This window comes from Microtus oregoni, unplaced genomic scaffold (genome assembly GCF_018167655.1).
Source record: "Microtus oregoni isolate MIOR12 unplaced genomic scaffold, Mior012 000023F_ref0000262, whole genome shotgun sequence".
NCBI classification, from domain to species: Eukaryota; Metazoa; Chordata; class Mammalia; order Rodentia; family Cricetidae; genus Microtus; species Microtus oregoni.
In genome coordinates, this window is record NW_024543082.1 from 19,959,109 (window position 1) to 19,983,467 (window position 24,359).

The 24,359-nt window shown below is 44.5% G+C and overlaps 1 protein-coding gene across 3 annotated transcripts in view; it reads right to left on the reverse strand.

Moving 5' to 3' along the window:
* Nucleotides 1-3,751: 3,751 nt before the first annotated feature.
* Drd3 (dopamine receptor D3) overlaps nt 3,752-24,359 on the reverse strand; it is a 49,488-nt gene continuing 28,880 nt past the window's right edge. The window contains exons 3-7 of one of the 3 annotated variants that reach the window (XM_041673351.1): nt 18,077-18,219; nt 8,862-9,058; nt 4,862-4,997; nt 4,715-4,762; nt 3,752-3,948 (exon numbers count right to left, since the gene is read on the reverse strand). In XM_041673351.1, the coding sequence (XP_041529285.1) occupies nt 3,752-3,948; nt 4,715-4,762; nt 4,862-4,997; nt 8,862-9,058; nt 18,077-18,219 (721 nt within the window). Of the gene's footprint in view, nt 3,949-4,714; nt 5,061-7,709; nt 7,788-8,861; nt 9,059-18,076; nt 18,220-24,359 lie in introns of all 3 variants that reach the window. The other 2 variants (XM_041673349.1, XM_041673350.1) reach the window with 2 other exon arrangements.

Consider the following 24,359-nt stretch of genomic DNA (forward strand, 5'->3'; position numbering starts at 1 on the left):
GTTCTAGATGTCTTCTGTGACAAGTGGTACCATCAGCTCGGCTGCCACTTGATCCAGAGCTATAAGAGATACTGAGAAATGATGGAGGGACACATCCCATCCCTACTGCATCATTTCTATAGTCAGACATTGTTATTTCTGATTGCTTCAATGATCTTTGCTTGTTCTGATTTTTAGTGTTCCGGGGGACTACTCTTTCTGAAATACCTTTTCTACATTTTAAAATCATCTCGATTCTAATAGAATTTGTCAAGGAAGTCATCTCAAAACTGAATTTGGAGTTACTAAACACCTATAATCCTGTTTTTTTTTTAAATAGACAATAAGCAGGTAAGCACTGTGTACATAAATAACCTCCTTACTAGACTAGAGGCTTCTTGAGGAGGCGGGGCAAAGACTATGCCTTCCTGTAACGTGTTTCTTGGCGCCCAGTCCAGTGCCTGATACATAAAGTGAGAAACTTGTACTTATCTAATAAGTGGTTGATTTAAGAAAATGAGTAAGGAAATATTAAAGGATGATGCCTAGAAGAGGGAACTGTTTGCTTATGGCCCTGAGTTGAATGTTGACTGGAATATGCTGATTTCTGTACTGTTTGTAGTTTACTCAGTTTGGGAAAGAATGCTATTTCTTTGGGTTCTGGAAGAGGTTTCCCCAAGAACTATGCCCTGATTTGTTCGGTCCAACATTCTTCTGAGTCTTGTGGCCATGTTGGCAATGAAAATAATAAGCCCTAAGATTGAAGGTGTTGGCTCATAGTGGGGAGGAAGAGAGGAGCAGCAAGAGGGTATTACGATGAAGAGGACACAGTGAGAACTTTGGATGTATGCTTGGGATTTCTCTTAGAAGTTCTTTCTGGACCAGACCAAAAAATTCTGGGACATAGACACTGTACAGACTAATAGAGTCAATTGTACAGAGACTGTGGAGCCAATAGGAGCTTTGCAGCGTAATGGTAGAAGTGACGGCATAACTTTACATTGTATCCATATGGAGCTAAAAGTTCTTACAAGTCCTTTCGGGGATGTGGAAAAGTGGAATGAACAAGGAGCTGGGATTCGGTACAACTGGCTCTCATTAATCAACTTGGGCCACAGTTCCAAGCCTTGGTTCTTTTTTATGTAAGTGAAGGAGAATGCAGAACCAATTGATCTCTAGAGAGTGTGGATTGTCTATGTTATTGCTTTAAGCCTTAAACATGGCAGGAGAATGAAACCAATATCTTAGGCTGGGTTCCAGGAAGTTGAGGTACTTGGCTAAGTACTGTGGCTCTATGTCCCACAAGAAGCTTATAGTCTACTGGGGAGACAATTTATGTGCACAGTGCTTATACCTGCTCGTCATCTATAAAAAAATAGGACTCATCGTGTTTAATAGCCCCCAATTCAGCTTTGAGATGGTTTCATGGACAAATACTGTCAGAGTTGAGACATAGTTTTAAAATGTAGGAAAGTTATTTGGATACAGTAGATGGTTGGTGGGGTAGGGTTAAGTTCATCTTAGGATCTCTTCCCCTCTCCTCTAGGGCAGGAAGCCATGTCCCAGCATGGAAATCAGGCATGCACATTCAAATCCCTGCCACTTATTGACAGTGTATGAGCTGAGGGCAAGTGTCTAACCTCCCTCTGTCTCAGTATCTTCATCTATAAAATAAAGTCATCTTACCTAAGGTTATTGTAAATGTTAGTTATCTGATACCAAGAAAAGGTAAAAGGGACTGGCAGAATGGCTCAGTGATTAAGAGCACTTGCCCCTCTTCCAGAAGACCTGGGTTTAGTTCTTAGTTCCAAAATGGCAGCTCCAGTTCCAGGTGATCCAAGGACCTCTTCTGACCTCTGCAGACACCAGGCTTGCATGTGGCACACATACATACAGGCAGGCAAAACTCTTATATGCATAAAATAAAATGGAATAAAAAAATTAACTGCTGTCATTCTTCCTCACAAGGGTATTGATACCAATGCTTATACTTCGGCCTCTAGATTCTGATTATTTTTACATAGAACTCTATAATATTTTACCCCACAGGTTAATCTGTTTTTATTTATTTTGAATGGGGAAATTTAGAAATCATCAACCTTTATTTTTTGCAGATTTAAGTGTCCAGTAATCGGCTTTGCCTGTAACAAAAACCAATCATACTTTATGGCACTCAATATAAGAGGCAGTGAACAGAGAGGATTTGGGTTCTCACACTGTGTCACAGTAGCAAATATTATAGCTAATAAGACTTTGAAGTGCTGGCACCAAAGCATCCATGACTATCAGGCAACTAACTCATTAGGGTCAGACAAATAAGGCTGGGGTGGGTGAGGCCTTGAATCCTCTGTGAAGTTCTTGGGCTCTTTAAAGTTTTAACAGCACGCCAGCCAGCCGCTATCATGCTATATACTAATGCTCGGAAAGGTAAATTTACTGAAGTTCAGGCTGACAGCATTTCATAAATTATCTATTAATTTGACCTTGATTCTGAAATCAATAAAAAGCTCTGTAGGTGCGAAGGTAAATGATGTATATATTACAGCTCCATCTAAATGCAATTTTGAATGCCATTTACCTATTATTTCTGGTGGTTTCGTTCCTTGAGTCCCCACACCCGGTTTCTGTTATGTTCTGAACACAGTTGTTAGAGTCGTGGCTAAGATCTGACTTGGGTTTTATAGATCATCATGTGATGACTTGGGGTGGCTGTCCCCTAGCACCCTCAGTTCCGAGGGCCTTCGCAAGTCTAGGCAAGTCACTACCACACATGGGCAAACGTCAGCCCAGGGGAGAGTAAAGTCTTTGAGAAGAGACTGCCTTGGTCATAGTCATCTATTCAGAACCTGGGAGGTGGCTAGCACTTTCCGCACACTTGGTGGCTATCAACACGTGAAGGCTTTGGGCCTCTGTCCAGCAGATGGAAGTCTCTGACTAGGAAAACCTAGTGATGGATAGCATACAGAAGGCACTTTCTAGACCACAAAGCTCAGCCATGACACTGCAGAGGAAACTGACTTACCTTCTTTAACCGTCTTGTCTTGAATGATTCCAGAAATCAAGACATTACAATTGTCTTGAGATAGTCAGGGAATAAAGCATAGGACCCCCACCCCAAGCCAGAGCTAACAGGTAATGTTAGGGCAGTAAGGGTGGAACAAACCCGAGTCCCAATGGGGGACAGTGTCTGCTCTGGGTGAGCAGACCCTCACCAAATGCAGCCAATTCCATCCTACAGAAAGGTTTAAACATTGGCCTTGCCTTTCGTGTTTCAAGATAGAGTGAAGGAAAACAGCGAATGGGTCCCATGGATGCACAAGGTTAACTGTGCTGACAGTTAATTATGGGTCTGAAAGAAGAAAAACTGACTGTCTACGAGATGGCTGGCTTCCTGGCTGTGATTTCAAGGACCCCTGGCAGGGTGAGACTGCCGAGACCTGTTCATTTTTTTTTTCACTCCAATGCATCATGTCTCCAGTGACAATTCTCTGTGTGTGTCCCATACACTTCTTACCAATATCTCTCTGAGTTATTACCCAGCACTTAGCAATCTGAAGCCTGGCAGAATGAAGTCAGATGTAAGCTGGGGAGGTAGACCATTCAATTGCGGAATAAAACAGTTGGTCATTCCTAACCAGGGCTGTCCTGCTTCCCAATTCTTCATACCACACACGCCAGAACACAGTGTAGTCATTTCAGGCAGACCCTGGTGGGCAGGGATCCAACCACCTGACATCTTGAAGTGGGTAAAGGAAGTGTGGCCTCTCCTCCCTCAGCAGGACAGGATCTTGAGGAAGGCTTTGCGGAACTCCACGTTGAAGGTGGTATAGATGACAGGGTTAAGGGCACTGTTCACATAGCCTAGCCATGTTGTGGCTCTGTAAAGCGCCGGGGACACATGGCATGCCTGGCAGTGAGTAATGAGAACATGAGTCAGGAAGAAGGGCAGCCAGCAGACAATGAAGGCTCCTGGGTGGCAAAGAAAAAGAATGCGGGTGAAGGGTTTGCTCGCCACTTTCCTCCGTATGAAAACAGCCCGTAAGCCATCTCTGGGTGCTACTGGGCACCATGCTGGGAATTCTATATGCCTTCCACTTTCTGTTTGCTTAGCTTGGCTTCCATTCATTGATTCGCCTTTTCTTTCACTAATGCTATGTGGCATCTGTGATTTACCAAACATTAATTAATTAGATGTTAGAATTTAAGGCTTTTTTTTACTATAAAATTGAAAACAGGCCATATACATAGTAGAAAACTTGATAAATACAGGAACACAGAAAGGAAAGAACCACCCACTACTCAAAGATAATCACGTTTGACGTCTTGATGGATCTATTTTGTTCTTTTTTTCCTTATCTAAGATGATCTAGGTATCATCATATCATACGACAGACGAGTTTTGCCTTCTTATTTTCTCATTTATATTTTAAAATAAGGAAATATTTATTAAATACCCAATGCATGCTAGACACTTTCGTTGAACCATTATCACTCAATTTATACATCATCATTCTATATGATAACCTAAATTAAGTGACTTCATAAATTTCATTTCGGTCTTTTTGAGTTTTCATAAGAGTTAATATTCATACAGAAATCTTTTCAGTTGTGATATAGATATTTATACTTGAATTTCCAATGTTTTTAAAATGCAGCTATGATTGCCCCACTGCAGCATCCAGCACTAGCTTCAACGAACCATGTAACCCGAACCAAATTAGCAACTCGGACTTACCAAGCACAATGGCCACCATCTGGGTGGCCTTCTTCTCTCGAAGTGGCACTCCCCTAGGCTGCAGGGGCCCCAGCTTCAGGGATGTGGATAACCTGCCATTGCTGAGTTTTCGAACCTCTAAGCTGAGCTTGGGTGCCATGGTGGGGCTCAAGGAGTTCCGAGTCCTCTCCACCTGGCTCATCCCTCCTCCTCCTTCTTGAAAGCCCGGGTGCCTCAAGGCAGTGTCTTGGCAGATGCTGTAGTAGCGCTTCAGCTCGCCGTGTGTCTGGCCAGGAGAGAGGGGCTGCAGGTGTGACAAGAGAGGGTCCTGGCATTTCTGGGGATATTGTTTGTCTTCTATGTGTTCCTGAAACGGAAAGATAATGAAAAGAAAAAAGAGGATACCCTCCTTGTGTACATCCTACAGGGGCAGGGCAGGACCATGGGAAGTTAGGGACATGAAATCCATCTCTGACTTTACAACTGGAAAGCAGCAACCCCACAGGAAATATTCCATCACCATAGCAACCCATGAGGAAGGCACCCTAGCACTGCAGTCTTGCCTTTCTGAGTCTGAAAGACCTGGCTATAGCAATTAACATATTAACTGCCATCATCACTGGGATGTAGTCAGCAAAATCTGGAAGGTGGGGAACCCTACAAGACAAATGCTTTGAGTTCTTAAACAAACAAATTGCAGTAAGAGGCACCCATGAGATGTAAATGTATGGGACTTAGATACTTGGGATTTGATTCTTTTTTTTTTTTTTTTTTTTTTTTTTTTTTTTTTTGGTTTTTCAAGACAGGGTTTCTGTGTGGTTTTTTGGAGCCTGTCCTGGAACTAGCTCTTGTAGACCAGGCTGGTCTCGAATTCACAGAGATCCGCCTGCCTCCCAAGTGCTGGGATTAAAGGCGTGCGCCACCACCGCCCGGCTGGGATTTGATTCTTTTTAAAAAAGATTTATGTATGTATGTATATATTTACTGTGAACTGGTGTTTTGCCTGTATGTTCTCTGTGTGAGCAGACACCCTGGAACTGGAGTTACAGACAGTTGTGAGCTGCCATGTGGATGCTGGGAGTTGAACCAGGGTCTTAACCACTGAGCCATCTCTCTAGTCTGGGGATTTGACTCTTAGGGTGTGTGTGTTTGTAGGTTGGAACACAGATGAAATAAGGTTGGTCACAAATTGATAACTGCTGAAGCTAGCTGATGCTGACTCTGGATTTTTTTTTGGCTTTTCATTTAAATTTTTTTTTAATATTTAATACCACTTTGTTCTAAGATTGGGTATCATATAGCCCAGGCTGGCATTGAATTTGCCATGAAGTTTCCTGCCTCCAGCTCCCAAATACTTGGGTTATAGGTATGTGCCATACTTTTATTTTTGGAAGTTTAAATATCAATATTTAAAAGGGGGAGAAAAAAATCCTAAGATTTGTATCATAACTTTTCAACTTAGTAAATGTTACCCTTCAGGATGTTAGCTAACTGTCTCTAAGCTTCAATGTAAGATAGAAAAGAAAAACCTAGGAAAAAATAGAATGTGATTTTTTTTGTGTGATATTTTTGCCTGGAGAAGGGGGTCAAAATGTATGTGTTTGACATTTGAACTTTCCATATTTGAAAGATTAGACACTTGTGTCAATCTTCAGTAGGAAATAGGATTCCGCAACTCCTACTACAAAGGTCATAAAGCCAGCTATTCCTTCTTTACCCTTCCTCTCTCCCATCTCTCCACTAAACTAGCAGCATTGGTATGTGAACCAAGCCCAGACAAGGGGAGATTTACACATAAGTCTTCAAGTTGGAGATTTCAGAACAGTTTTTTTTTATTTTGATAAAATTTCCTAATTAATTTCCTAATTAATATGACTATATTATATGAAGTCAATCTATAATCAAGACAATATTTATGATTAAACTGGCACCCATTATCTGAAAATCACACTATTTAACTTCTAGTGTATTTCTTCTGAAAGTTACTTGTTGGTGTTCTAGTTGGCATTGGGGGATTAGATCTTGGCAGTGTCTATAGAACTGAAGAACATCCCATTCCATGTCACCAATGTGAATATTCTGTCCTACAGGAAGAAAGTGACTCTTCCGAGACTCTATGCTGGTGACGGTGTTTTTCAGTTTGTTCTGTAAATCTTTAGCCCTACCTCCATAGCTGATGTGGGAAACACGGATTTCTGTGTAGATGGCTGGCTGGCAGGGAGACTTCCATTCCCAGATGGTAGGACAGAACCTAATTCTCCACACTCTTGGCAATGCAGCCTCATGACTCTCCAATCCTTCCTGTGAAGTCAACACTTCTCCTTCAGCCTTGGCATCTCCTCAGACCATGAATCTGTCATGTCGATTTTAAACTGCTTCTCTATCTGTTCTCATTTTCAGCAAGAGTCTCTAATTGCTACATCAGGCCTGTGCACAGAGCTGTTAATTAATTAGAGAGAGACTGGACAAGACTCAGCTCTTCATCATTATCTGTTTTTCAAGTTTAGTTTCGAATGTGAGTTCGGGCAGAGGAACCCTGGTCTTGCATTTGACACCTTTAGGTTCTTCTCCGCACCATGCTAGTGAGCCATGCCAAGAACTGACTTGAATTGGAAAGACAAGGCTTAGGGGGACCATGAAATTGTCACGGTTTTGTACACAGTCAGTAACTTGAAACTTTTCTTTCTCTGGCTCTTCCTATGTGTCCGTTTCACTGACACCTGGTTCCCTCTACTGCAGGTGTCTCTAGATGGCATCCTCACACCACATCTGAAAGTTATCGACGCTAGTCACTGAGATCTATGCCACTAGTTCCATGATTTCTGAATGCCACTGGATGGAACCCATTCCGAGACCTTAATCACACAGACTCTGGGATCTTGGCATGCATTACAAATACATGTGTGAGGTCAGTGAGACATTCCACCTTGTGGTAGGAATGAGATCCAGACAAAACAACATCTTAGTGAAAAGATCTCTCACTCTTTTCCCTTGATCCAAGACAAGGCCAACTCACCATTTGTCCCGTGGCATCTGACAGAAACCTGGCCCTTATTGAAAACTGCCGAATGGGATGGAGCCGCAGACAGGAAGACTGGGGTGTTTGAAGGAGAAACAATCAGTTGTGGGATAATCTCTACAAAACTGAACCATATCATATGCAATTTTGTAGCATGGCAGTACTTGGAATGCACTATGCTTGTATCTTAAGCCTTAGGTCATGGTCTCCTATTTCATGGAAACCAATAACCTTTTTCTATTTAAGTCCTAGGACTTTGAGAGTCTGACCTCTACACAGGTCACCAGAGACAGCACTAGACACTCAAACTAGTTCTGTCTTTAAGAGTAAACCCAGTTCCTTCTCTCCCCAGGAAACCCTGTCTTGAGCACATTGGTCTTTTCTTAATGTCCAGTGTACTTTCTATTTGGCACTTTATTGCTTTCACTTCACATCAGGCAAACATCCTAGTCAGTTCGGAGTGTTTCATTGCTTTTTTGAGTGGAGGTGAGGTCTATTTTCATGTCCAGATTCCGAGTTCCATGAAGACAGTGGCCATTTGATATAATGGTCCTTATGCTAGCTGGTTGGAAGAGATTGGTATTCATGTCAGGGAGGCCACCATATGCCAGGCAGTAATGTGAGCAAAATCTAAAATGCAGGGACTAAAGATCAGTGCTGAGGTACTCTACATCCTTTGTAGAGTCTAGAGAGACCCACCAGCTGCTCAGGGCCTCGACACAGGGACAGATCAGGAAGATAAGCATCAGTGGACAATTCTTGGAATGAGTGGTTTCAGGAGGAAAACAAAAAAGCCCTGGGCAAACAGTGCATGGTACAGTACAGTGAAATGCTACCCTGCCCCCATCCCAGTTCAGTAAAAATCAAACCTTGTAGGACATCTGAACTGCTGCTGCTCTACCACCACAGAGAGAAGTGGAACAATCTAGAAAGTATGCTATCAGCTTACCAAGTAAGGGAGATCTAGGAAGACCCGGTATACTCTCAGTATTGGCTCTCCCACCCATCAATCACAGAGAACGCCAGCTGAGTAGAAGGTGATGCGAATCTGTCTCCTATGTGCTGATCCTGGCACCGCCTGCATGGATGGGCATGTGACTGGAAGCTGGGAGCTGGTGTGCTGTCCGCTAGTTCCTGCCAGGTGCTTACCTGCTGCGGGAATCCAGGCCTGATGCTAATACACTGACTATTCTGTCGAGTGAGGATCCGTTTCCGTCTCCTCTGTCTCAGCACCATGTAGATCCTGGCATAGACCAGGACTGTCACTCCAAAGGGAACGTAGAAGGACACCACTGAAGAGTAGATGACAAAATCAGGGTTGGAGATGGAGCAGATGCTGGGGTCCCCTGTGGGTGAGAGAAGGGGAGAAGTTGACACCGTTATCCAAATGTTCTTCTTCAGTATGGGGTGCTGAGCGAGATGTGATGTGGGGGTGTGGATAGGAAGGCATGGTTTCAGGCACGCCTGCTGTCAGTGTTTCAGTATTCTGAAGGAAGAAAGCTAATTCATCTTCGGACTTCTCACAGTGGGCTTCAGAAGAAAATTTCCCAGTGATTATATTCCAGACACTGACCTGAATGGAGGCTGTGATTATGGATAAGACATGGTGTCTGCCCTTGAAGGAGCAAATAGTCTAGCTAGACAGACGATCTCTTCCATGCAAATGGTCAGCTGTAACTCACAGGAATGTAGCCTGGGAGATAAAGAGAACCACAGAACAGGAGAGCAGAGGCTTCTGGGAGGCACACCTAGGAAAGAGTTGGCTGGTGTGGAGGCAAGAACAGATGGCCAAACCCAATGACAGGGAAAAGCTTCTTCTGAATCCAAGGTGTGGGGTAGGTGGTGATTGGAAGAGAAGACAGGAATCAGGGAATCCCAGCCTTGAAAGGAAAGAGATCTGGGAAGGAGACTGAACTCAAAAGGGTTCCTATTCCCCTGAGCTGTGAGATGGCTCAGTTGTTAGGAGCCTTTGCCGCTTCTGAAAGGATTCGGGTTCATTTTTGAGCACCCACATGGCAGCTCACCACCACCTGTAACTCCAGTTCTAGGGAATCCAACACTTTTTCCTGGTCGTTGTGACTAATACTATGCAGATACTTACATGCTGGTGTTCATACATACACATAAAGATAAAAATAAAGAGTTCTTGCTCCTAATTTTTGGACCAGAGTGCCACTTGGACTTCTCTTTGGAAAGCCCTATGGTTTTGCCTTCTTCACTAGAAGATGTGGAGAGTCAACCAGTACCCAGACTCAGGCCAGAGACTTGCTCCATCCTGAAACGGAGAAGGGAAGCAAGCTAACATCTTTCAGGCAATAGAGCAAAGGCTTCATAAACATGATCTTACCCAAGCACAATGGGAGGGGACATTACTATCTCTATCCTTAGATACACTGACTGAGTTAAGGAAGGTTTACTAAGTGGTCTAAGGCAACAAACTAAGTGGTCTAAGGCAACAAAGCCCAAAACATACTTTTCTCTAGCCAGCCTGACCCCAAACCAACCTTCCTTCTACTTTCCACCTCCTTCCACTCCCAGGACACTTCTGTGCCTCAATCTACATTATTAGCAATAGCTGTTGGCACAACTGTTCCAATCTTCACGCAAGAGTGGCAGCGCAGGCCCAAATCTGACCTTGGGAGACAAGGCCTGAGACGTGAGATGGCAGAGAGGGCAATGGCTACTTGGTGCTCTGCCTCTTGGTCATCTGAAATGGCCTGGTGCAAGACACGGAGCGGCTGCTTTTTAGCTATGTGCTCTTGGCATTGTCGCCTGAGGCACCCAGCTTTAGCTTGATCATTCGCAAAAGGATAAAAGTATTGCTTGCATAATAGCAATGAGAAATAATGGGGATAATGATTGCTATGATTATTATCATTTTTTAATTGTTATATCATTGTTGTTTACTTCTGAGTTTTTTGGACCTAAGACAAGAAGTATCGATTGAAATAAAAGTCTGGAGAAAGACAGCATTTGTGGGGAAGGGAAGAGAGAAAGAGAGAACCAAATGAAAAGAAAGAGGACCCAGGGAGGCATGGAGGCCCAAAAATGTGAACCTATTTCCACCTTGTCTGAAGGTCAGAGAGTTTGAGGTTGCTCAAAATTGTTGACAACAACCAGGGCTACACATCCTGACTCAGAATGTGGTTACTTGGTTCTTTTGACATTAAGATAGCCCATACAGGTAGCTCCACTCCATCCTGACAGATGGTCAGCATATGCAAGAATATTTCTGCTCCTTCTTTTGTATCAGGAGGTTTAACCTGGGGAGTGGCTGCCTTTAGGATACCTGGTCTAGGGTGGCTTTGCTGCCTACACACCAGAATGCTAATGACTTGATGCCTCAAAGTGTTGAAGCAATTAACTGTTCGAGTTGTCCTTTGCATCATGTTAAAGAAGTCTCTTGTTGCCTTCTTCCCCTTTTGTATTGGGTTTAAAAGGGCATGGAAAATTAAATGCAGAGATTTCAATATTCATTGGAACTCCCTCCTGGTACTATCCTATGTTTCTGTCTTATTATTTTTACTCACATCTTTGTACACTTTACTTATTTTTCTAATCCCATGCCCCTACCCTGGCAAGTGGTATTTCTGTTGAAGCTGGTCTCTGACAGGGAGGCATTTAGTAACAGCCTGGCCCAGAATGCTCACAGACCTCCCCCCAATCCTCTCCTTCTGTTGGAGATGGATGAAATTGATGCTATCTCACCAGACTTTGCATCAGCATCCCTTTGCAATCAGCACATATGGCCCAGAGTAGTGATCACCCAACCGACATCTTCTGTTCTGGGGACAATGAAGTTGGGGGCAGGCATGGGGTGGCAGCTGGTGGGCCTTCCCAGACTTTAGGGAGCCACATAGTCGTGATCAGCCCTGCCATCGAAGTCAGCTCGCCTGCTGTCACTGGCTGGCCCAGATCTCAGTGCCACCTGTGGTGAGGAGGAGTCTCAACATTTGTTAGTAAGCAGGGCCAGAGGACTTACTTTCCCAAGATTTAGCTCACTGCTGGCCTTGCTGAGCTGAGTTCCTCCTTTGTCCCCATGCACACAGTCTCTCCCTTTTTCTATGCCCCTTGCTACCAGGAGAATGAACTATTCTTGAAAATAACAGAGTCAAAAGGAGGTATAGTATGTTTCTCTGTCTCAAACACACACATACATACACACACACACACACACACACACACATATAGGTGTACTTGTTACAAGCAATGTCCTTCAGAATATTAGTGTTTGCTGCAGGGGAGGTGGTGGAGGCCCTGACAATCTGGGGTAGGAGGCACTCTGACACAGATGGAAGTCTGTGTGTATCTCATTACACCTTATGAATGTTTTATCACATGCAAGCATTTATTTTTCCATTAAAAACATTGCAACTGTGTACGTGGAGGAAAGAGAGAATGAAGCTGGAGCCAGGAGCTATTTCAGGGTCATTGGCCTTGAGGGTCTCACTTTCAGTCACTGAACTTGCCTCGGCATCCCTTCCGCTGTCATGACTTACTTCCGCTGAAGTCTACCGCTGCCTACACTCTGACCAAGCTTTGCAGCCTCTGCCAGAAGCCCTCCCACCGCGCTATGTGGTCTCTTGGCTGCACAGCGGGCAGGGAGACACTGGAGTCAGCTGCCGATGCGTGCTGGGAGTGGGCATGCAGTCATCAGGGCAGTGGGAGGCCTCCTGCCACAGCAGGCCTGAAGGCTTCTCTGTTGAGTCCTCAGGAGGTGCTGTGGGCAGCTGAGGCCCCCTCAGGAGACACGGCGGGCGCCTTTGTCGGATGATTGATCTAAATCAGTGCTGTGTGGGAGTCTGGTAGATACTGAATGGAGATGCGAAAGAGGAAAACAAATAAGGAAAATGTACAAAGGAGCGTTTTATCCAGGCACCTAAGCATCCGTGACTATAGGATGCTGGGGCAAGGCCAGATAGGCATGGGGAGGCTCTAATATCACCTTATAAAATTAGAGAAAGAAAAAAGGCAGGGTGAGGGCAAAGACACATTTACTCGCTCAGCTTTATGGAGGACCTGCTAGGTTCGGAGTTCCTGTGCTGGGCAGTAAGGTACTAAAGAGGGCGCTGGGAAGATGGCTGAGTGCGTGGAGTGTCGCTGTGCAAGCACGTGGATGTGAATCTGGATCCCCAGCGTGCATGCATGAAGACAAGCATGCCTGTATCCCCAGTACTTGTGGAGGGAGTGGGGGTGCGCATGGGGGATCTCTGAGACTCACTGTCCAGCTGGTCTAGCCAAATCAGGGAGCTCCAGATTCAGTGAGAGATCCTGACTCAAAAAAGAAGGTGGACAGCAACACAGGAAGACCCTGAATTAAACGTCAGCCCTTTATACACATATGCGACACACACCATACCACATACACACACACTGCAGAAACCATACACCACACCACACACACCATACACACCACATATACACACACACACACTGCAAACCATATACCACACCACACATACCACATACACATACACATGTACCACATATACATACATACCATACATATACACACCACACCATATATTACACATAAACCATGCATAGTACACAAAACACATACCACACACACACACACCACACCATGCACACATACACATACCATATACACATACACACAACACACCACATACACATACCATATCCACATACACACAACACACCACATACACATACATCACACATATACACACCTACTACATACACACACAAAGCAACAAACAGCTGTAACAAGGGGAGCTTGGAGGCCTCTGTGAGCCAGGCTGAGCCCTGGAGGCCTCTGTGAGCCAGGCTGAGCACTTGTAATGTGAACAGCAAGGTCGAGAGAAGGTTGACTTGAAAGACTGATGAACTTTAGACTTGTTGAAGAATTTGACCTCACTTCAATTGCGAAGACAGGAGAAGCTGATGAGTCTGATTTAGGATGAGTCACTCTCCTTCAAACACTGTGCTTTTATTCTTCTTTCTAACTTTGGAGCAGCCACGTTCCCCTGTCTCCAGTGTTCTGAAAGCTAAGTGACATTTCTATTGCTAAAATCAAATAAATAACAATTTTCTTCCTTTCTAAAGGAAAATCAAGCCAGTTGATAAGATTTTCTTAACTCTGAGTCCCTTACCCAGAAGAATTCTTAAATCTGATCACTGGTTATTGCTTATTCATTCTCGAACTCTCTTTTGAAAACCATACAATGGGTATCTGATTTAACAGAAATTCAAATACTGTTTTTCTTATCTGTGAAATGAAAGGACTTGCTTGAGCTCATTCGGAGATCTTTAGGGTTGTCCTCTTGCTCCAACACACACCTTCCTCTGCATCGTTAGGGGCTGTTGATTTGATTGACCGAACTTCTAGGCCTCTGGTGAAGCTGGGGCACTACCAGTCAGCCAGTCCCTGCAGTTCTTGAACTCTCCCCCACCCAAGATCCTGCTTCCTGCTGCCCCCACCCCCCTTCAAAGATCGGGAGCAGCTCTCAGAGAACTCTGAAAGTTCAGCTTGCCTCTGTGGTCTCCAGTTCTGCACTTCAAGGGGCAGCCATAGCCTTAAATGAAACGCCCTTGCTACATTTCCTGAAGTCAAGCTGTGCTCCAAATCAGCTGGAACTGAAACACCTGAGGCCCTTTTCGCCTCTACTTGTCAGAGAATGTCAACAAACTGGCAGAGGAGAGTCATTTGTAGTGGGCTTTCGGATGAACCTGTCAACGGGGAAGTTGCTGGAAGGGCCCTATGATGCTCTAAATGAACATCACATAGGCTCATATCTGAATGCTCCGTCACTGTTTGAAAAGATTAGGAGGTGTGGCCTTGTTGGAGGAAGTCCGTCCCTGGGGGAAGCCTCTGAGGTTTCAAATGCCCATGCGAGGCTCAGTGTGCAGCTCTCTGCCTACAGATCAGGGTGTAGCTCTTAGCTTCTTCTCCAGCACCACACCTGCCTGGTGCTTCCCGCTGGGATGATAATGTACTAAATCTCTGAAATTGTAAGCCAGCCCCAATTAAATGCTTTCTTTTATAATAGGTGCCATGGTCATGGGTGTCTCTTCACAGTAATAAAATACCGACCAAGACAGGCCACATCTATCAGGATAATGAAGGTACATCATGAGGGTCAGATTGTGTCAGAGACCAAGGCTTAGATTCTTTATGCCTGGGCTCTGCTCAAGAATTGCCTGAACTGTGTTCTAGGAAGGGATAGCTGGACTTCCCAGGGACCACCTAGAGAACCTTCACTGTTTATATCTTCCCTGGAGCAGATGGTTAGTTGCAGTTTAAGGCACAGAAACCTTTCTATTACACAATCACAGCAGTGACACCAGCTAATACCTATTGGGTCTTTATAGTGGACTTTGCATTTGACAAATATGATAATAATTAGAGGGTTTAGTACAGTATTGCTAAGAAACTTAGGCATAAGAGAAAGCCTGGCTTGGTGGCAGAAGTGTATAATCTCAGATACCCAGGAGGCTACGGCAGATGGATTATAAATTGAAGGCCTTCCTGGGTAACTGAGTGAGTTTCTATCTCAAAAACAGACAGACAAGATGACCTCCAAATATAAAACCAACCATCACACACACAACAGCATAAAGCACAAAGTAAGAGAGAGACCCTGAGAGAAGCAGTGGGGTCTTATACTACACACAAGCTAGGTCAAAAGTCTTTTTTTGATTCTCAATTTGACAATCCTGGGACAATTTTCCTGGGTTTTGTTTCTAGAACAATAATGATGTCACTGGCGCCAACATGCTGCAATTAGCTCATCATTCTTCACCTGTGCTGTTGACATCAGCTGGGAACTCTGTCTACTGTCAGATCTGGAGATGGTTTCAGCTACTCTCAGGATGTGTGTGTGCCCGGGAGAGGGAGTAGGACCTCCTTCACCAACATCCCAGAACATGTAGTGGAACCAAGCTCAGCCCGGGGAACTACACTAGTCACAGCAAATGGTGACATGGGCTGAAGGCCAGGAGATGAGCAGCGCCTCTGTCAAGAAGTGGCACACAGGAATAAGATGGGAACAGACCATCTTAGTTAGGGTTTCTGTTGCTGTGAAGAGATACCATGACCATGGCAACTCAGAAAACATTTAATTGAGGGTGGCTTGCTTATTACAGTTTAGAGATTCAGTCCATTATCATCATGATGGCGAGCATGGTGGCATGCAGGCAGACATGGTGCTGGGGAAGTAGTTGAGAGTCCTACGTCTTGCAGGCAACAGGAAGTGGTCTGAAGGTCACAAGCAAAGCTTGAGCAGAAGAGACCTCAAGGTCCGCCCCATAGTGACCCACTTCCTCCAACAAGGTCACACCTACTTCAGCGAAGCCATACCTCCTAATAATGCCACTTCTTTATGAGATTATGGGGGCCAATTGCATTCAAATGACCACTCAGACCAAATATTATGACAGCATTTGTTGATAACTTGGTTTCTTAACTTTTAATGTATCAGAGAAAGAAAACTGACCTTGAGAAGGTAGTATGTGCACGACACATCTACACATGTTATCCCAATTCCTGTTGAAGGAGTTACAGAAGATGTAGGATCAGAGCTTAGAGTTAACGTATACAATAAGAAATATCTGCGGACTGAAGAGAGCTTTCCAGAGGACCTGGACACCTTCCCCACCATTCAGATGGTGGCTCATGACTGTCACAGTTCCAGGGTATCCTATGCCCTCTCCTAGCCTCTGTGAGCATCAGGCACATACATGGCTCAAGGACCAAACGTCCATGCAGGCAAAGCACTCATGTACATAAATTTTAAAAAATTATGCACTGAAACCAATCAAATCTAGATTTCTTCTTTTGTCCATTAGAAATTACTTCATTCAATTTCTACTATGCTAAAATTTGCTTTGAAAAATCCCCTGTGTCACATTTAAGATACATGTAGTTTTGTTGTTAACTCTGAACAGTAATAATAAGGATACATATGTTACCATGTCATATATTATAAAGCTCACATGGAACGTGCAGCTTCGGAGATGATACCTTTGGGCTTTTTTTTTTTTAAATGTAGAGAGCCATTTATAAAAGTAAGTGTTGAAACTTTTGTAACTAAATATGCTGACTAAATATACATTTGCAGTTGTTCCTTTGTGCCCACTATATTACCGTCTTAAATCAGTGAGGAAGCTGAGCTCAGAAGGGTCCAGCAGCTGCACGATGGAGGCACAGCTGGTAAATAGGGCAGCTGGAGTTCACCTAGGGCTTCCTGATTCTGGAGCCTCTGCCTGCCTTCCTCAGTGTGCTCTGACTTCCAAAATTGTTGTCCATGGCACGATGCCTGGAAGATTGTTTACATGTTGGAATGTTCCTATATTTACACATGACAATGTCTCAATAATATTTGCCTGTACATAAACATATTGCTTTGTGACGAGTAAGTGCATATAGATCAGGACTTCACCAGTCTGCAGTCTAGTAGGAATTGAATGAGCCAATCCAGATGGAGAAAATAAGAATTCTACATGATTCTGGAACACTATTCTTTTGGGTTTTTTTTCTTAGCAAACATGTACATAATTATATATTTTCTTTTAAATTTTTAAAAATTATTTCTTTAATTTTGAGATTATAATTATAAAATTTCCCCTTTTCTTTCCTCTCACTATACAGTTTCTTTCTAAATATTTTTTTATTTTTGAGATTATAATATAGTTATATCACTTCTCTCTTCCCTTTCCTCTCATCATACATTTTCAATAGTTTTCGTTCAACATATGGATTGCTTGAGCCCAGAAGATAGATCATGTGAGGTGCAAATGTGGATTGATGTCTTATGGTTAAAATACAAGTCATCTCCGATACAAATATTATCATTACCCATCCATCCATCCATCCATCCATCCATCCAGGAGATGAGCCATGTGCTATCATAACCACAATTTTGCATATTAAAATAAAAATAGGCATTTCCAGAACTAGTTCTCAAATGTCAGAAATGATTCTTACTGGAAAAAAAGTTAGAAATACGTAACTTATTCCAGGCTTTATGATACCTTGCATTGTAGGTTGGTTATGAGTAGTTATTTTTTCATTAGCAAACTTCATTTGAATAATTAATATAGCTTTGTGTCTTATTTACATTTATGTTAGATTTCTTCCAATGAATACAATGGCATTTCTTTCAAAATAGGGGTGAGACAGACTTTTCATGTGCTGGGTCAAACCCATACCTTCGTGACAATAACTGGTGAGGTTTTGCTTTCTTCTTACTTTATACCCAACAAAGGCCCATGCTGTGCAGACTACAGCACACCCATTTCATCACACAGAACAGAATGGAAATACCGGGGAGGACACCGCGCACAACCACTCAGGTATGATGCGAACCCTATGAGTTCAGAAGTGGAGCCAACAGTCTTACCTGTTGTGTTGAAACCAAAGAGGAGAGGGCAGGACACAGCGAAGGCCAGCACCCATACAGCTGTAATCATGAGTGCCACACGCCGACAGGAGCTCTGCCCGGTTCCATGCTGATAGTGAACTGGCATGACCACTGCTGTGTACCTGTAAAGAGTACGGACAGGGGTGAGGCAGGGTGGGAACCCCAGGTGAAAGAGGTCCGTAGAGGGTGACTCATGCTGAAGCAGATGACAAGAGAAAAGTTAATTGTTGAAGAGAGTTAAGAAAAGTGCTTGATCCCAGAAGACGAAGCAGGAAGAACGGAAGAGCTGGATGATGGGGAAGAGTGCTATGGAATGCTGATATCTGGGCATGATAGGGCCATGGCATGTATTAGTTTACTTCAGCTATGATTACCTGCACAGACCTGCAAAAGATCAAGCCAACAAATATGTCAACATTCCAGCAGGAAGCACTGAGTATATTTATAGATAGACAGATATTTATAATAGATAAATTTATTATATTTAAATTATTATGTTATATTATTATAGATAATATATAATCTATCTACAAATATCTGTCTATCTATAAATATATTTCTGTATTTGGTCTGTGTGGTCATTTGAATGTAATTGGTCCCCATAATCTTGTAAAGAATTGGCATTATTAGGAAGTATGGCTTCTCTGAAGTAGGTATGACCTTGTTGGAAGAAGTGGGTCACTATGGGGGCGGGCTTTAAGGTCTCTTCTGCTCAAGCTTTGCTCAGTGTGACCCTCAGACCATTTCCTGTTGCCTGCAAGATGCAGGACTCTCAATTATGTCCCCAGCACCATGTCTGCCTGCATGCCACCATGCTCACCACCATGATGATAAGGTGAACCTTAAGAGACTTGGTTGTTCCTGAATTCAAAGAGCTTCAAAGCATGAGAAATTATCCTGCCTCAAAGAGCAAACTGCTCTCCTTGGTTCTTTGGCATGGAATGGCAAAATGCCTAGAGAAGCCCTGGCTGACATCCGCAAGACAGTTAAAAACCACACTGCTAGATTTGTAAGGAACCGAATCCTACTGACAACCAGAACATGTCAGGATGACGATTCACGGTCCTTCTCACAACGTGGGTTCTGCCTTGTAAACCTAGACCCCGACTACGAGCGCAGTGTTCTGACTTACAGAAAACCATGCTGCTAAAGTGGTGTGGTTTCTATTTCTAAACTTGCGATCATTTGCTTCACCACAGCAGTAAATGAATATGCTGTCACTGGCTCCTCTTGTAAGCACAGGTCAAAACTGATTTTCTTCAGCGTGAGCTTGACTCCCTCCGCGAACATGATCTTATGTTGGTTCCTGGCATGAACTCATGGCTCCAGCCAAATTGGCCTGGTAGATACTTTCCCACAATCTTTGTCTAGTCTGTTATCCTTCCTCCTCCCTGAGAGTTCAGTCTTGCCTTCCTAGCATCCCAGCTGAGCTTGGGATGAACCACCCTGGGCTTCTCCAGCTAGATACTTCTCACTTTGAATTTGCACTTATGCCAACCAGTGGCATTGGCATCCTGAGTGAGGTGTCTTGACTCATCATGGTGCCTGTCTCCCCCCCTGAGGAGAGATGGCCACTAGGTCACAGCATGTTATAGCTTAATATTCCCCACAGATCCATGTACAAAGCAAGTAAGAAGCTATTGTCTGTCTCAGGGACCATGAGAGGTTTCCTTCCTCTTAAAAGAATGTTTTAATTCTAGGCAGGCCATGGAAATTTAGGTATGGGTCTCAGTGTAGATCAACAATTTTCGTATTTTCAATTTCCGGGGATCAAGGATGCCAGATTTAGGGCAGGAATCTCCTTAATTTGTCTTGTGCATCTCAAACCTTGAGCTGAGGAAGAGCAAGATGAGAAGGGGTTGGGCGATGGCCTCTGTTCTTCTCGTGTGTGCCCATCTCCTGTGCTCCAGCTGTGCCTCTTTTGCAGCTAGTTTTTGAGAGTTGACATCTGTGTTCCTAACAGAACAGTGTAGAGATTGCTGTGAGTTTTGAGATGAAAGCTAACTCTGACTTTGGTTCGTAATGCAACAGTGGCAAAGGTGGCTTCCTTCTGAAGATGGAGAAATAGAGTTCTTGATTTAGCAAAATCCTCTTAAGAGTCCCTATCAATTCCAAGGGAGGCCATGGCATCCCATTCCTTTCTTCTGGAGCACACATTACAAGCCCTTCCATGAGTCCCTGCCTGGGCTGTGCAGGAATACAGCATGCTTCACCCGGTGGTCCTCCAGACCTCTCAGTCTGGGGATGTCTTTTCTGCTGGGGCTCCAAGTCAAAAGTGGTCACTAGGGCCTTGTTTGTGGTGACCCTCGGAGGAGAGGCTGGGACTTAAATCCTGCTGCTGTCACGGACAAGCAGCTACTGAAGACTGGGGACGGGAAGATCAGACCACTTACTCCGGCTCACTTGCAGTCCTCCTTTTCAGCCATACTTAATTTTTACTGTGTAAATTTTATTATTAAAAATGCAAATAAAGAAAAACATCACACACCAAAATTAGTCCTTAGATGTAGATTAGAACCCAAAGAGGTTACATATGAGCTAATAAGCAGCTGCCAACCGGCTCTCTACAAACACACACACACACACACACACACACACACACACACACACACAGCCCTAATTTGTAACATTCATTCATTTCTGTGGCATAAATATTCCCACCACTGTTCACATCAAGCCATCACCAAAGGTTCAATAACCAACTCAAAAAATTCCTAGGATGCTACGGATCGATCAGCCCTCACCGGGACAGTTCCAGCACACTAGCGGGAGCTTCGCGCTGTCTTAATCCTGCTGTATGCTCATCAGCTGTGCAGGGTCTATTAGTTCAGCCAGCAAGGGCGTATACAGAACAAGGCTCCGTTCTTAGAGAGAGGCACTGTAACTTCAGGGAAGTCAGAATGGACCCAGTGTTTCCCAATGGAGTGATCCTTCGGTCAGTCAGCTCTCCTATCTCCAGGGTCAGTGTCTTTCACAAGGGTCCCGTTCCCTTTTAAGCAGACATGTAGCTCTCTTAGTCTTGCAGGTACAATGGTTTGGGATATGAAAGGGGCCCACTGGTTCGTCCATGGAGACCAATGTGGATACCCAGAAACTGAATCTCCCCCCAAGGAGCTTGATTCTGCTGTCAGTGTACAGGGGTGTGGAGATTGTGGAGGGTTCAGGGGAGTGTGTGTGCGCGTGCGCGTGCGGTGTGCTGCGAAAATGCACATTCCTCGGCCATGCCTCTAGTGGTGTCGCTGAGGTACTTTTAAAGTGCAAGCCAGAAATGAGTATTTTTAACATCTAATATATCTTCTTAGACAAGTCTAAGAAAGCCTGCATTAGGGAGAATCCTGTCAAAGCTTCTTGTTCACTTGGGGAAGAAATGAGAGACAAGACTACAATCTTCCTCTGTCACATTACACTTTCTTCCTTCTTTTTAAACCATCAAGCCCGTAGAATAAATGAGCCCCCCCAGCATGTCGTAGGTGGGTGGCTAAGAGCTCGAAGTTGTTCCAGAATCCACCACCAGAGGGCACCAAAATGCAGCAAGAACTTCGCCAGCTCCGCCGGGGTGAGAAGTTCACGGCTCACCTGGGGGCTCTCCAGGCTCAGTGGGGAGGCAGAGCGGGAAAACCGCCCCCCTTTCATTCCCGGAGCCCTGCGAGGACCCCGCATTTCCACCCAGGGAGATTGCTTAGCTTCAGTTTTTTTTCTCAGAGAGATTCTTGAAGGCCAACCGCAGGCAAGGGGAGGCCAAAGCACCTAAAAAGGCACGGCCTGGCTTGGCCAAAGAAGCCTGGATATTACCCGTCTCACTCCTCTGCTGTGTTTCCGCATCTACCTCTCTGGGCCCTCTCTCCCGTGGAAAACTCAGCTGACCCGAATGCAGACAGTGTGCACTGTGGTAAAGCCCAGGATTGGGGTCTGAAATCCAGTTTTGCAGTTTGACAGCGGGCTTCAATTTTCTGTCTCAATTTTCTCATCCGTACAGGAGGGTTAAACCCGCCGGACTGGACTGTGTTCACAGCTATTGAATGAGATCACATTGGTGAAGTTTTTTTTCTCTTAGTACAATTTAAAATTTAAAAGGCGGTTCTTACTGTTATTACCATCATTATTATGCTAGCCTAAGAGATCCACGATTGTTCATGTCTGTGTGGTTTTAGGTTTTATGATTGTCATTCTCTTCCTCCTGATTGTCAGGCAGGACATTAAATTTATTTATCGATCAGACAAGTGTTGAACACTTTCTTGTGTGGCCCACTGTCGGTTTGGCAAGGGTGACTGATTGGCCTAAAGTCGCTTAGATATTGAAATTGTCAGTATGACTTCACAGCTAGGGACGCAGAGTAAGGCTCCAAAGCCATTTGCTGTAGGAGAAACTGGACAGGCTTGGTGGCACAAGCCTGTAATGTCAGCATTCGTGGGGGGGGGGGGGGGGCGGTGGTGTTGGTGAAGGTGGAGGCAGGAGAATCCCCAACTTGACCGGTAGCCTTTGCTAGGTGTCATAACCTGGTTTCACTGAGAACATAAGAAATTCTACTTCTAGAGGAAGGTTCCTGGTGTGACCTAAGTTTCCTTCCTAGTTCCCCTTCCTAATTTTTGTCAACAACGGGGCGTATTTTTTCCCATTTAGAGAGGACTCTGTGGTAGATGGGAGAGCAGGGTCCAGTTTGGGATCTGTGACGAGGGAAGCAGGACCTCGTCACACACGGAGAACGTTCCAATCCTCAGTCTACGGATTCGTGTTCGCAAATGTCTTAATATAACGGCAGTCCCCTCGAAGGTCATCGCTGTCTTCAAATGGGGGTGCAGGTAGAACCGATGAAAACGCTCGCAATGACTGCGGGAGGAAAGGGGTGCCTGGCCTGGGTGGGAGGGCCTGACTCTAACTCCCTGCCTGGTTTAATGAGCCCAGAGCTCCGAGGGGCTGCTTTTCACCACCTTTTATTTGGTCAGACAGGGGGCTCAATAAATCTTTAGTTCCGTGGACTCCCCTGGTGGAGTTGTTGAAGGAGAAAGCTTTTTGCAAATGACTAGAAAGCCCTTTGCAAATATAAAGTGCTTATTTAGATGCAAACTAAAAATCCAAGGTGCCTGTGACTCATCTGGTACCTATTGTGCTCGCTGCAAAGGCGGGGAGGCTAGCTTGTGTGATGGGTGCCATTTGAGAGCCACTTAAAGAACTCTCTGGTGAATGAATTCGGTTGCATTATTCCGGGGCTCCTCTCCGAGGACTCTAATTTTCACCGCTTTGGTTGTGTCCTCCTTTTCTGACACGTTCTCAGCGGCCTCCTTGAGTTAGCACTGACCCAGGAGATGGTGGGAGGGGACTGACCTGCTGGGAAGACGCAGGAGCCCTGGGGTGGGGGCTTGTGATCTGAAGACTCCCCACACTGATTTTTAAAAAGGAAAAAGGCGGCTTTAATCCAAGCACCCAGAGCCAAGCCTAAGAATCTAATGACAATAGTATTTATTACTTGCTTTCAAAATCCCTTTTATCATTTCCTCTTTTTTTCCTATCTCTTACCACCCTGCTATTATGGTCCAGGGCTTCATGACCAAAAAAAGTACTGAATCCATTTGGTCAAGTTTGTCAGGCTGATGGCTGCCATTGTGAGAAGCCCAAAGGTCCGTGTGAATAACTGCGTTTCTAATGAATTGACCAGCTATCTGGCATCACATGAACAGGTTTTAATGCTGGGTATTGCACGCTGCTGGGAAGGAGAATGGAGACAGCTTTTCTGAAGCCCGTTTGCATTCCTAGGATGGGGGTGGGGAGCTCTGTTTTGAGGTTTGCTGAGGACAGTCCATTATGAAATGTAAGCCCCTGCCCCATTGAGATTGGAGGCACAGCTCTTCCTTCAGCTTTGAGGGGGGGCGCTATGCATTCTGGGAACTTGCTTCTATGAGACAGAAGACGATTCAAAGTTTATGCTAGCTTATTCTTATTGGTTGAGTTTTAAGGAAAGAACGGTGAAGTGTGTGTTGATATGGCTGTAGCCAGCAAAATGATGCCCTTCTGGAAATTGGAGAATAGTGGGTCTGCTTGGAGGGCAAACTGCAAAAAAGACACCCTCTTCTGGCTAACTCGGTTCAATGAGCACTAGCTGCATTCTGTTCCCACATCCCTTCTTTGAGGTCCAAGCTTCTTGGCCTCACTCAGCATCCAGTGTGTGTGTGTGTTGAATATATAGGTCACTTACCGGCCCCTGTGTGTGAATGTGTTTGTATTGAACAGATAGGTGTACTCTCATGGGGACAGAGACTCTCTCAG